The 14,681-nt window shown below is 37.3% G+C and overlaps 1 protein-coding gene across 5 annotated transcripts in view; it reads right to left on the bottom strand.

Annotated features, from left to right (window-relative positions):
• LOC150093724 (cGMP-inhibited 3',5'-cyclic phosphodiesterase 3A-like) overlaps positions 1-14,681 on the bottom strand; it is a 289,278-nt gene that overhangs the window by 69,040 nt on the left and 205,557 nt on the right. For all 5 annotated transcript variants that reach the window (XM_090412778.1, XM_090412781.1, XM_090412779.1 and 2 more), the window contains exon 4: positions 13,774-14,383. In XM_090412778.1, the coding sequence (XP_090268904.1) occupies positions 13,774-14,383 (610 nt within the window). The remainder of the gene's footprint in view (positions 1-13,773; positions 14,384-14,681) is intronic.

Raw genomic sequence — 14,681 nt, 5'->3', positions numbered from 1 at the left:
AGTATGATCAATAAATGAATGAAAGTATAATTAGATGGCTTTATTTCTTATAAACAAAGGCTTTTTATTTACGAACACAAAAAAGCAGCCGATAACTGCAAAAATTTCAACAATTATTTATTACGTATTTGTAGATATCAACAATTGTTGAAAATAAATAATGCTTTATAATTTTCAATCTACAAATGTATGGAATGTATTTTTTTTAAAAAAAAAAACGCTATAATATATGTTTCGTGGTTAGTTCGCGTATATATTTTTCACGTGCGCATTTTCTTGGAGATGACAACTTGTGATTTAAGATAATGTTTTGGTTGCAGCAGGTGTGTGTGGGCTTATTCGCAACACTAGTTCGCACGACCATGTCAAACACTAGAGTGGGCCTCTCCAGCCGCGAAGTTTATGACACAAAGCGGTCTCTGAAAAGAGCACTAACGGATATTTGTGTTGCCTCTCTCTGGAGAAATAGAGAGAGCAACTCTTCAAAAAAAAAATAGTAACTGTAACTTCATCGTTTGCTTTGTGAGGTGATATAGCTCCCTACTGGGTTCGGAAGTACCCAAGACATGTACACTCCATCAATATTTTTGTCCGGTGTCTGGTATTATACGCATTTCCTTTGGCTACCCACCAAATAACGACATCTTCAAGCCACACACACACACACACACACACACACACACACACACACACACACACACACACACACACACACACACACACAAGAAACGTAGTTTGGCAAAGTTCCAATTTCTCTTGATACACGTACAGGTGCTTGCTACTAAGAATAAAAAAAAAGAAAAAAAATCTTTATCGTAAATATTAAAGTTTGTAGCCTTCATTTACAAGACGAACCAAGAAGGTTAATAACACCTTAGAGGAGAAAAGGCTTTTATTTATTTATATTTTAGAACGTAGAACGTAGTTGGCAACCCACCCTCGTAAACTACATAACGTGAAGCCTTTGATTTATAACATCAACGAGGTGAAAATTCTTCTATGGTAGAAGCAAAACATAATTAACCAAATATAACTAAAACAAACTATTTGCACGCATTGGAATTCGTCTATTAATAAAATAATATTATTTTCAAATATTTATTTCCCATTATAAATCTTTCCCCATCTCTGTCTCTGCGGCTCTAATTTTTTTTTCAGACTATAGGATATGCTTCTATGACGTCACATCCTTTTTACACGTGTCAAGGCTCCACACTCCATAAAAATTTCTTTCTGAGTTGTGTTCTAGCAAAATCGATGAAATTATATTAACATACTGTTATTATTTCGTACAATTGCTACTACGTTCTTTTGTAATAATGCAACCTATTTAATTACTGAAATAGGGACAACATCATTATTAGCCCATTATTAGGACGATTTAGTTCATTCAAAAAACATTCCATTGTTATGCAGTGAGATCACCGAACATTTTCAAGTATAAACATTAATCTTCATATGCTAGCTAATGATGTAAATAGATACTTCTCTTATATACGATACAAGGCATGCGCAATGAGTTTTTTTTTAATTAACTCTACTTAACAGAACTTCCTGTAGTTTTCATTCTCAACTCAATTTACATAATTAAATAAAATAAATTTGTAAAATATTTATCCTATCCTTCTCATCCATCTAGGATGGGTTGAGTCCCATCCTAATGAGGGGGTTACTGGCGTATTAATGCAGCCGATTCACCACTCCTCTGCTGCATCCCCTAAGGGCGATATTCATGACTATACCCTTGTGTGTTCACGGGGTCGGTTTGCCTGCTTACGGGATGAAAAACCCTAGATAAACTGGGAGGGGGGGGGGGGTAAAAACCTTGCCCTCCACGCCCGGTTAACTTGGCTATGGCTGAGGAAGAACCTTGAGCTCTCACGTCGTCGACGGGAATCGAACCTAGAACACCCACCCACAGATACATACATATACACACGCACTTCGGATATATACGGTTTAATTTGTACTTTAGCTGTGGTCATCATTTACAAACAATTTATTTACAATGTAAATTAATGAATTAAGATGACTCCGATCACATTTTACACATTAAATGCGTGAGCGTGTTTGTTTGTGGTAAGTAGGCATGGATGGAGTCGTTATGCTGTTTCTATCATAGTAACAGATGGTATCTTTCTAAACATCTGCTAATAACATATGTTCAGAAAGACACTGCATCAACCATCAAGCAGTTCTTCGAGAAAGGCACCAATTTATTCTTTACGTATCGTGCTAAAATATTCGCCATACTTATGCGAGACTTTAGTTAGTGAAGGATATGCTAGTCGGAATTGTATATCACCTTGACCAGGTCCCTCCATGTAGGGCACCTGTTCGTGGTGGAGGGGACCTCCCAGTGATGGTACTGGCCCTTTTCATTCTTCCTCTATTTCTTTGCTCTACTTCTCCTGAGTCTTTTCACTATCCTTTCTTCCAGATTACCATCACTGGGATGCAACGCCCTGCCGCTGTGTTTGCCGTGCGGTGCGACCCGTGGACATCCAAAAAGGAGGGATTCTGGTAGTCTTGCACTACTTTGGTCCCTGCTTCGGCAAGAAGGGTGGTCCTCCTGGATGACCCAGCCAGGATCAATCGGCTAGTGGGCTTGCCTGCAAGGGTCAACGGTGTTGTAGTAAGTCTCTCTCACCTCCATGGTCCGGGGTCGGGATCCTAGACCTGCTGCAGTGCCGGTATAGCGTCCAGGGTAGCCCTGGCGTTCCACTCCTGAGCGCAGTCTTTGCTTGCCGGGTAGTGGGCGTCCATGTGTGGCTCAGTGGTGGGTGGGGAAGCTCTGGCGCCGAATTAAAAATTCCTTAAATATGAATTCTTCATCCTCAAATGTTTTAGGGACCCTAACAAAGTCCCAACCAAGTACCGACAATATAGACATAGCATATGGAAATAGAAGTAAGAAACAAAAGATATCGGATACTAACAAAAATGTCCCCAACCTTTTAATCATTCATGCAACAGGTGAAAAACCAATTGGGGAAATGTCACCCTTCTTTATCCAAAAATGTTTAGAAGGACTGACAGGACCTCCCAAAACTGTCAAGAAATTGCGTTCTGGTGATATCCTAGCGGAAACAATGTGCAAACAACATTCTGAGAAACTACTGAGAGCAACGACAATGGGTGGAATACAAATTGCAGTAACACATCACAGAACACTCAATTCCAGTAGAGGAGTGATATCAGAAGGATCTCCTTGAGGTTCCTAATGAGGAGATATGTTCAGAGCTTAAAGGTCAAGGAGTGACGGGTGTGAGGCGCATCCTGATACGCAGGGTGGTCGCCTGGTCTCAACCAAGAACTTCATCCTTATTTTGATAGACCTAAGCCTCCGACTCTGTAAAAGCAGGGTATCTCAGCTGTCCTGTTAGAATGTACATCCCTAACCCGCTGACATGCTTTAAATGTCAAAGATATGGGGACATGCCCAAACTGCTGTCGTGGTTCTACTACCTGTGCTCGATGTGGTAGTAAAATGGAAAATGAAAATTTCACAGCAAATGAAAAAAATGGAAGTTTTTCATTTGTTGTGAAAAAAAAGCTAAATGTGTCAACTGTCAGGGAGATCATCCAGCATACTCTCGTGCATGTCAGAAATGGAAAGATGAAAAAGAGATACAAAAAATAAAAAAAGAACAAAACATAACATATCAGGATGCAAAACGAAAGCTAGCCACCATCACACCTGTTCTACGATCCTCTTATGCTGAAAAAGTAATCAAAAAAGTGCCAACAGCAACTCAAACATGCATGTCTATTCCACCATTTGATAATTTCACCATATCTGAACTTTACAATCGCAAGTGCTTCTCTGCTGAGCGCATTAATCACAAGACCTATGACCTTACTCCAGAGACAACTTCAAAAATGGCCCCATTTAATGAAAACTCATCTGCCAAAAAAATTATGGTGGAGACTTCACTCAAAGATAAACCACCAGACATTCGCACAAAAAAAATGGATACCTCCATACCCATTGAAAGCAAACTAAAAATACCAACTGCCCCTAACACATTTGATGTTTTGAACAATCTACCAGAGGAAGAGATGGACACTGGCCGTCCATACTTCCCTAAAACAGTGGATAAATATAAATCTGACATAGGTAAGACCTGATCCTCTCGAAAACCAGACAAGTCAATAAAATCAAAACAATAGGAAGATTTTTACAATGGAACTGTCGTGGGATCCCCCAGAATATTGAAGATATCAAGATGTTCTTGCAGAAACACAAACCTTTCTGTTTCTGTCTACAGAAAACTTACTTAAGACTCAATGAGGACCGTACCTTTGGGAATTTCAATGTTGTACGTAAGGATAGAACTGGAGATGGTCCTGCTCATGGAGGAGTAGCTATCCTTGGTGGGCAGTCATACTCCTTTTCATCAGGTCCAACTTAATACTTCTCTGGAAGCGTTAGCGATTCGCTTCTCTGTGGGATTCCTTATTACAGTATGTTCAATTTATTTACCACCAAATGCTGAGTTAAATGAAATTGATCTTGATAACCTTATCTCGCAATTGTCTGAACCCATACTTTTGATGGGTGACTTTAACGGTCACAATACTCTATGGGGTAGTGCCAACACTAATAGACGAGGTCGAATCATTGAAAACATTCTTGATAATAATAACCTTTTCCCTTCTAAATAATAAACTCAATACTTTCGTTCATATGCCTACCCACTCATATTCTACAATTGATCTTACAATCTGTTCCCCTTCCATTCTTCCACTGCTCATGTGGGACGTTGAAGAGAACATATATGGAAGTGATCACTTTCCTGTTCTTTGTACAATGTTTTCACAGGAACCATGTTCACCCACACGGATACCTATATGGAAAATGGACCAGGCTGACTGGAACACTTTCTCTTATCTTGCAAAATTAAAGCATCAGTCTTTGACTGATGCCATCAGTCAAAGAACCTATCAATGAAGCTGTAAAATATATAACAGAATGCATTGTCCAGGCAGCAACAACCTCCATCCCAAAAACATCATCTCGATTTCCAGTCTATCCAAAGCCTTGGTGGAACCCAGAATGCCAGGCAGTCAAAAAAGATCAACACAGATCATGGAGCATATTTCGTAGATACCCCACCACATCAAATTTAATAACTTTCAAGCGTGCTCGAGCCAAAGCACGTTTTGTAAGACATCAGAGTCAAAACCAATCATGGATCCAATTTACTACATCAATTAATCAAATGATCAGTCCAAAAATTGTATGGGATAAAATCCGAAAAATGAAAGGCAGATATAGTACACATTGTTTGTCCACCTTAGACTATAATGGAAGTGTTCTTGCTGATCCCAAAGCTATTGCAGATACTTTTGGAGAAACGTTTGCTAAAATCTCAGCAACAGCTGAGATTTTTTTTTTTTTTTGACATGGAAAAAGTATTTCAGTATATTAAATATTCTCCGGAATTTTTAATATACTGAAAGAGCAGAAAGAGAAACAAAGGCTTAATTTTTCTACCAACATTCTTCAGCCATATAATCAGCCATTTGTTAAGGAACTAAAACGAGCTTTCCTACAATCTCACCCTAGTGCAGTAGGACCTGATGACATCCATTATGAAATGATAAAACATCTACCATCATCTTCTATGGATCTTCTTCTCTTATTATACAATAGAATACTTGCAAAGGAAGTTTCCAAATTCTTGGCATAAGTCAATTGTCATTGCTATCCCAAAACCAGGAAAAGATCCAACACAAGCAAATAATCATCGACCCATTGTTCTGACCAGCTGTCTTTGTAAGATACTAGAGAAAATGGTTAATGCCAGACTTCTCTGGTATTTAGAAAGCAACAGTCTTCTCCCCAATACACAATGTGGTTTCAGTAGACATCGATCAACTTTAGACCATTTAGTTCGGTTAGAAACTTGTATAAGAGATGCATTTCTGAAGCGAGAACATTTTGTCTCTGTTTTTTTTTTTTTTTGACATGGAAAAAGCTTATGACACAACCTGGAGATATGGCATATTAAAAGACCTCTATAACCCAGGTCTCAAAGGACACCTCCCTATATTTATTAAAAACTTTCTGTCCAGGCGAACTTTCCAAGTCAGAGTGGGAAGTACGTTATCTCGACCATATCTTCAAGAACAAGGTGTTCCCCAAGGCTCTGTCTTAAGTGTAACCCTTTTCGCTATTAAAATCAATTCAATTATTGAACAGCTTCCTCCCACTGTAAACAATGCTCTATATGTTGATGACGTCACAATCTACTGTCACTCACGTAACATGAGGGTAATTGAAAGACAACTTCAGCAAGCAATTGATCATATCTCTCTGTGGACTCTTAATAATGGGTTTAAGTTTTCAACAGAAAAAAAGTGTCTGTGTACACTTCTGTCGAAAACACACTCATCACCCAGATCCTGAACTAAGAATGGAACCTATTGTTATTCCGGTAACTACAGAAACCAAGTCCTCGGGACTCATTTTTGACAGAAAACTCACATTTCTAGCACACATTCGTCAACTATGAGAAAAGTGCAAAAGAACTTGGAACCTCCTTCGCACTCTATCCTCTAATGGGTGGGGTGCTGATCGAGCTTCATCGCTCCATCTTTATCGTGCACTTATACGTTCAAAGCTGGATTATGGGTCCCAAGTCTATGGTTCAGTAAGACAGAGTAACCTACGATGGTTGGATTCCATCCATCATCAGGGTCTATGGATAGCTACTGGTGCCTATCGCCCCTCACCCACTCTAAGTCTCTATGAAGAAGCAAATGAACCGGCTCTATCGCTTCGACGGAAACAGTTATCTCTTAATTACACTCTAAAAATAAAATATCTCCCAGATCACCCTACATGGAATAGTATCTTCTCTCTGCATTGGGAAGCTCAATATCACACACATCAAACTGCTATACATTCTTTTGGTACGCGTATTAAAGAAACTGTGCAAGCTGTTAGTATAAATGTTGACAACATTAGCTACACTAAACAAAACAGCACTCCTCCATGGCAAGTTTGCTCACCATCCTGCAACCTCTCACTTTGTCAGCTACAGAAATCTTATACCCCATCATCTATCTACCTGCAATTATTTAATGCACACAGAGCAGCACACGCTGATTTCTTACCCATCTATACTGAAGGTTCAAGTACTAACACCTCTGTTGGCTGTGCTGATGTGTTTCCTGACATTATTATCTCAAATCAGATCCCACCAGACTGCAGTAATTATACAGAAGAGTTACATCCCATTTAGCTCGCACTTGTGCATATAAAAGAAAACTGCTACCAAAAGTGTATAATTTATACAGACTCACTGAGCTCTTTACAGGCTCTCTCCTCGCCTACGTATAATCCTAATCCAGTGCTTTATGAAGTGCTACACCTGCTTCACAAAACGAAAATCCTTAATTTCGATGTTCAGTTCTACTGCATTCCCAGCCACATCAGAATCAAAGGAAATGAGGCTGCAGCTGCTAAATCATCCCATACCTTCTCCTCATACTGTATACTGTTTAACAGCTCCATATACAGACAGCTTATAAGATCAAAGCGAATTGCACAGTGGAAGTCAACATGGCAAGAAGCATTAACAAACAAATTATATAACATTAAACCTGAAATTAAACACTGGCATTCTAGTCAACGTACAAAAAGAAGGGAGGAGGTTGTCCTTGCTAGGCTCCGCATAGGTCACAGTCACCTTACGCATTCTCATACTGAGAGCTGATGACCCTCCATATATGAGATAAATGCAATTCACATCTCACTATTCATCATATTCTGGTAGATTGTCAAAAATTTACACGAGAGAGGAATGAAATTTTCACCTATCTAACCAAGCCATATATACTCAGGGAAATGCTAGCAGACTCAGGCAATTTGCATGATGTTTTTAATTTTTTAGAAAGAATTAATTTGTACAAACACATTTGAATATAAATTTGTTTATATGTAAATACTGTTTTGCTTAACTTTTATACATACACATTATTCATTAGGTTAAATGTGACCAATTATGTATTACCGTAGGCCTTTATCTTGTATATTTGTAGCACCCTGCTGTAATTTCGTTAATATGTAAATACCATAATGCTAAACTTAAATTTTATTCATCAATGCTGTATAATAATTCCTTTCTGACTCTTTAAGCATTAGTATAATAATGTTTGTTGTAATCTTACTAGATGTAGACACTGCTTTCCTTGACTTGTTTTGTATATACATATGTTAACCTATAGTTATCTATTTATATACTGATGAAACCTCTGCAGTAGTTTTGTTTATATGTGGATACTGCATCACTTAACATACATTTTGTGTATGCATCTTATTTACTACTTTATTTTTCGAATAATCATGTAGTGCTGTAGGACATCTTACCTATTTGTGTACTTTCTAGTAATTCTGTTTATATGTATTCTAAATTCTGTTTCTACTGCATTGCTAAATTCAATTTTCATCCATGCGTATTGTATAATAATCCCTTTTTGCCTATTTTTGTACTGCTATAAAGCCATCTATTATAATTTTACATATATGTAGATACTGCATTCTTGGCTTAGTGTTTTATATATTATGTATTAACTTGTATATTGTTAACAACAGATATATTGTTAACAATTTTCTGTAAATGCTAATGTTTGTAACCTTTAGTATGACCTTTGTAGTTTTTGTGCAAAATAAACTATAAACCAACCTTGATCAGGTAGACTTAGGCTTAGTAAAATTTTCCATTGTTTACATTCACAAATACCGAACGATTATTATGATTTTATTGTTGTAAATTTCATTATTGACAGAGAACACGTGAATTTCATTGTTGAGATTCTTTCATTATTGAAATTGACAATGCAAATTACAACCACGTGTCTCCTGAAACGAACATGTTAAAGCTATTTTATAGGAGTAATATCACTTTCTAGATGGTAATTAAAAGAGAAGGCAACGACCTTTGAAGTTGTATAATGTGTTAACGTCATGCTTAACTTCCGTCAGTTAAGAACTCTAGGACCAGTGGATCGATGGAAACTACGTTAAAAGTATATAATCACCGACTGAGTTAGAAGTAAATATTTGCTCTTCCACACGCACACACAACAGCGAACTATTTCTAGTAGTATAAGAATCGTAATATCGTAACTAAAGAACAATCGATTGCGAAAAACAAATATCCAACTCCAGCTAACATAAGAGAAAACTACTCGCAATTATTGTTTACTCTTCCGTTGATGGCAAATAATAATACATATAGTCAACCGTCAATCCTCGCTTTTCGAAAGAACTTGTAAGCGAACAAAAGAAAAGCAAACGTAGAAAGGTAGAGATGAAAAACGTCATTGTTTGAACTTTCAGAAACAGGAAAAAAACTATTTACTTGCTAAACTATTTATTTTTATTTAAATCCCTATGAAAGTTTCATAATGGATATCAGCAATCGAAAATAGACAATCAACGAGACCGTCATAGCATTGTCATTATGTAAATTTACACGCTAAAAATACCGTCACGTGATCGTTTTGTGTTTTTGTTACCCATCATTTAAAAATAAAATGCGTTTAAAAATTAAATATTATCAAATAAATTATTAAATTTTAGTTATTGTTATAAAATATAATGGATATTAAATATTATTAAAAAAATATTTTATATAATAATAAAATAATTAAATAAGACTCTATATTTTAATATTATACTTATACACCTATTAAATATTTACTTAAGAGATGTATATACTTTCTTGAAAAGGAAAAATTATGTATCATCATTACATTTACAGAAATGGTGTTCTTCGTGGCTTCTTTCTACCTTTTGTAATACAACTTAAAATTAATGCTGCCATACTGGTTTCCAATGGATCTTATTACCATACTTCTACTCATTTACTTTAATTATTAAATAAACTTATTAGAAGTGTGTGCTTTTTGAAAATTTGTGATAATCACCACGAAGGAATTGAGGTTGAACAATGTAACTTACACATTATTCTGCACGAAGTGTTATGTTATACACTTTTTACAACGCTGTTGCACCATTTGCAATCCTCTGAGAAAGAAAGTCTTTCCTTGTTGCACAAACCAGTACTCAGCTGCAGATATGACTTCATCATCTGTGGTAAATTTTGTTCCTTTTAAGAGTTTCTTTAAATTTGGGAATAGGATAGAGTCAAATGAGGCAGGTCTGGACAATAGGGTGGGTGATGCAGACATTGAAAGCTTGAGTTGTGTATTGTCTGTTGGATTTCGTGAGCAGGTGCATTGTCCTGCAAAAGCAACATTCCTCTGCTCAGTTTCCCACGACGTTGTTCCATCAGAACTGTTGCATAAACCACGGCTGTAACAGTTTCACCTTTCTTGAGGTACTTGGTAAGGATTACACCATCCATGGCAAGAACCTTCATTGCTCACTTTTGGGTTCCCGGGGAACCTTTCTGTCTCCACTCCATTGACTGTTGTTTGGCCTCTGGATCATAGTGATAAAGCCATGTTTCACCGACTGTCACAATATGAGCCAAACATTTGCACTTGATTTCTCAAAATAACCAGAAATCTCTTGAGATGACAGCACACGTTCTCTATTTTGGTCGGCATTCACACACTTGGGGACCCACTTCGCCGAGAGCTTCTGCATATCCAGATTTTGGTGGATAATGACCCTAACTCCTTCCCTAAATATCATAAGGGTATTTGCAACGTTTTTGGTTGGTATTCATGTATTATCAAGGATCATGGGATGCACTGCATCGATGTTTTCAGGTGTGATCTCTGCGGAAGGTCTTTCTGACTTGGGGGCATCTGTTGTCTCAAGTTTAAAACTTGGCCATCCATCTGGAAATTGTCGGATATGCTGGGGAACTATCCTCTCAAGTGTCCCACAAAGTTTGGTGAATCTCAGTTGCGAATTTTTCTTGCAGTACGAAAAACTTGATGAAGACCAGCACTTCTGTGTCTTCGAATTTCTTCAAAACTCCTAATACGTCTTCTTATATATCCTCAAAGAAAAGGAACAAATTATTGCCATTTGATGAAACATGGGGTTAAAGGATTTTAAGATATGTTCTTTGTTGTGGTTATATCAGTTGCTTTAATATCATTTTTGTTCTAGGTATTTATCAGAACTTTTCAGACCTCACCTCGTAAACAAAGGCAGAATTGAAAATATTCCGGTATGGTAGTTAATTGTCATTTCAATTCTTTGTGCACTCAAAGCCTCATTTTATAAAGTTATTACTAACAATACAAAAATTCAGTTTACATCAGAAATTTTACTTATAAGAAATTGGGAAGTAACACAATATTCCCCCCTCCCCCCCACACACTGAAGGGGGAAACCCTTCTAAGAGCCTAAAAAATTATATGAATTCATGCAGAGGGGATTGATTCGTGCAGATAAGAAATTGTTTTTTTTATCAATAATTAATATGAAAAAACAATCTGTTTCCATCACAATACACAAAATTTTATTCGGACAATAAATTTCTTAAACGAAAATCGCTAAAACAATTCAAATAAACGCCTTGTTAGACAAAAACAAATCAGATTGTTTGAAAAGAATGTCTTTCAATCAATGTTTGAAAAGACATCCAACTTAGTTGCTAGGATATATAAAGGTCAAAGGGTAAGTACTATGAGTAAAGGTGGCGAAACTCTTCAAAAATATAAGTCTAGGCAAGGAAAGCTCACATAAACACTTAGTTATAAACAGTAACGTTACTTTTGTTTGCTACTTATTTTTTCCCCTTATTACGTCAGAAGTCCCTGGTTGATTATCTAAGGATAAAGGCTTATAGGCACTACAGTAACAAGGTCGAAACACACGACGGAAGACGAACAAAGTCTTTATGAAGAAACCATCAAAATAGAGCAGTCAACAGTAGAGGATTACGTCCTAAAAATTCAACTTTGGGGATAACTAACATTCTAAGAACAATTCCCGCACATCTTTTGTACTTTTCCATATATAAAAGGTCTTCTATAAATAAAAAAATCTACCATGCAAGAGAGGAACTAGCAAACGTAAGCCTAACATCGGAAATTTGCTTAAAGTGCATAAACTTACCTATCAAATATTCTTTAAACTTTCATGAGTCCCACAGTATTTCGAATCAAGAAAGATACACTTCGAGGAAGATCTACATCGCGGATTGACAAAAGATGAGAAACCCCTAGAGTTAACTTATAAAATCTGTTTGTTTAATACCTATGCAACGCTAGCTACTGAATAATTGAGCGATGGTAGAGGTGAAAGAGAATATTTTTGTATCGTTATGCGCCTTCTGTAAGTGTAGTTTCGCTAAATCGCCATATATCAGTCAGTATTGCGACTACATTGGGTATTGAAGACCCTTGGGAAAAAGGTGTGTAAATATTTTATATTTGTCTATTGTCACGATCTATTGCTATGTTGTGAATGTTGGTCTAGTTCTACAGGTCACATGATGATGGATAAATAATCGATATCCCAATACAGGGTTATAAAATTACAGCTAAAATTTCAGAAGACGACCCAATGTAGTTTCTCATATAAATGAAATAGACTAAGGGTTAACAGAAACTTAGATCAGAAAGTTACAATAACAGATTTGCTTCATCAAAAAAATAATAAATAAATAAAAAGAATAAAAATAACAACAATGAAATATATCTGCAGTAGCTTCATTGAAATGCCAGCAACAATGGTTTATAAACATTCATTGTCGAAGTCGTCTGCTGTATTTGCGATTTGGTATAGGTTGGGATGGTTTTAGTGCTCTCAGTGTACATATCGTACTGTATCCGAAAGGGTAATATTTAATTATACGACACTCACGATGTGTTTCATTCGATATGCTATTAGTGAATCAATTGCATGGAGTAACATAATATCAATGTTTGCTTGCAAATATAATTTTCACAATCAGTTATGTACGCTGCAGCTAGCAGGCAAACAGACAGCACGAGTTTATTACTGAATACAGAGACGCCTTTAGGCTGCAAATCCCATTCAACAATTTTTAGTACGCAGTCCATTTATTTGTATTCATATTAACAGAAATATTTCATTTGTATTTCGTACATTCGAATGTAAAAAGCAGACGATGATCTCTCGTGGAACATAGAAATAGTTCCATATTTGAGAAAGCATTATTCAAGAGAGATTGTCACGCGTATATTTGATTAAGTGCAAAACAGCTTTTTATATTTTTTTCAAAAAAGAAAAAAATATAAAATTTCATAATAAATAACTAGCGAATCAGCACAGTGCAATGTTACCCATTTCGTTTTTAAAAGTGCTGTCTGAATATCTGTGACACAGCTGATCTCACCCGGCACCACCTTATCACTGAGCTATGAACAGTTCTCTTGATAGAAGCAAGCCGCTCCTAATGTTGTCATGGAAACACAAAATAATATTCCGCATCCATTTTAGTTTAGTACAGCGAATGATATAATTTGGTTACCTACAGAATTCTTGTTATCGTTAACAAACCGCAAACGAAGGTTATTTTTTTTTTAACGAGTTGCCTCGGTATTTGTTTCCTCTTATAACTCTTAAAAGCATATTAATATTAGAGTTATCTAGCTATATTATGAATGCCAAAAATAGATTTAAGGGCAGGAATATCCCCTCGAGAGCAATTCTCAGACCCTTTCTGATCCGATCTCATACATAGCCATAATCAGCTGCTTTGAAAGGACATGAACGTGTATAAGTCAGGTTCGTACTGGTCTTGTATAAATCGTATTATATATAAAAATGATGCGTTTCTATAGCAACAGAGAAACTCAAAATCTTACTTCTTTTGTGTCCGGAATTGTTGGAGTGAGTTCGTCTTGATCAGAGCTATATTGCGGTGTTCGAGTGCCGTCGATCGCAATCCCGTGCCTTGTGCGTGCCCCACACAGACTACACCTCGAAGTGTCCCCTTGATTCGAGGTCTGAATGGCTAACGACCTGGGCTGTCGATTCCGAGACGGCACCACGGAAGAACTCACTAAGGACTCATCGGCGGCCGTGACGGCATCGTTGTTGTCACTTCCGCTGGGCGAGTCGTTGCTGCTCTCATAATCCGACGTGATGTTGACCCGACGGATGCACGGTAAGGGGGGCAACGGTTGAGGGCATTCGCTCTCGCGGGACTCGTCTTCGGTGTCTCCGTCGCCGCAGTATTGATCTTCTTGGTTTTCGTACTCGCTCTTGACGTCGTCCTGTTGGGCGGTGTCGTGGGCCGCGTGCAAGGAAGCTATGTCTGCGGAGGTCAAAGGATGAAGGCTACACACGGTTTTGCGGCCGCGAGAATGACGACGACTCAAAGAATTGAGAGCGCTTGCTGGGATTGAGGTAGTGGAGTAGGATCGCCCTTTACTGCTGGGGAATGGCACGCTGGGAGTGCTGGATGGGGGGCGGCTGAAACGATATAAAAAAAAAAGTCAGTAAGAATAAATGAAAATAAAAGTCCAAGAAATTCTTAGAAGCAATAAACTATAAAAATTTCGCTAAACGTCTAAAAGGAAAAAATGAAGTAAGCAAAAGAACCTATCTCTTAATGAAATTTCGTTCTTTCTTGTATGGACGATAAAAGTAAAGAATGGAGGTGGTTAACATGATGATTGGTAATACGAAATAGAAAACACGTGAATTCCCAGAGGGGCAATGATGTAACCGCTGTACTTGACGCAATGAACAACCGCTTAACAAACTATGG

The sequence above is a fragment of the Typopeltis vanoorti genome, chromosome 23 (assembly GCF_054136105.1).
Source record: "Typopeltis vanoorti isolate ZY-2024b chromosome 23, IOZ_Tvanoo_1.0, whole genome shotgun sequence".
Taxonomy (NCBI): Eukaryota; Metazoa; Arthropoda; class Arachnida; order Uropygi; family Thelyphonidae; genus Typopeltis; species Typopeltis vanoorti.
This window is presented reverse-complemented; position numbering and strand designations above follow the sequence as displayed.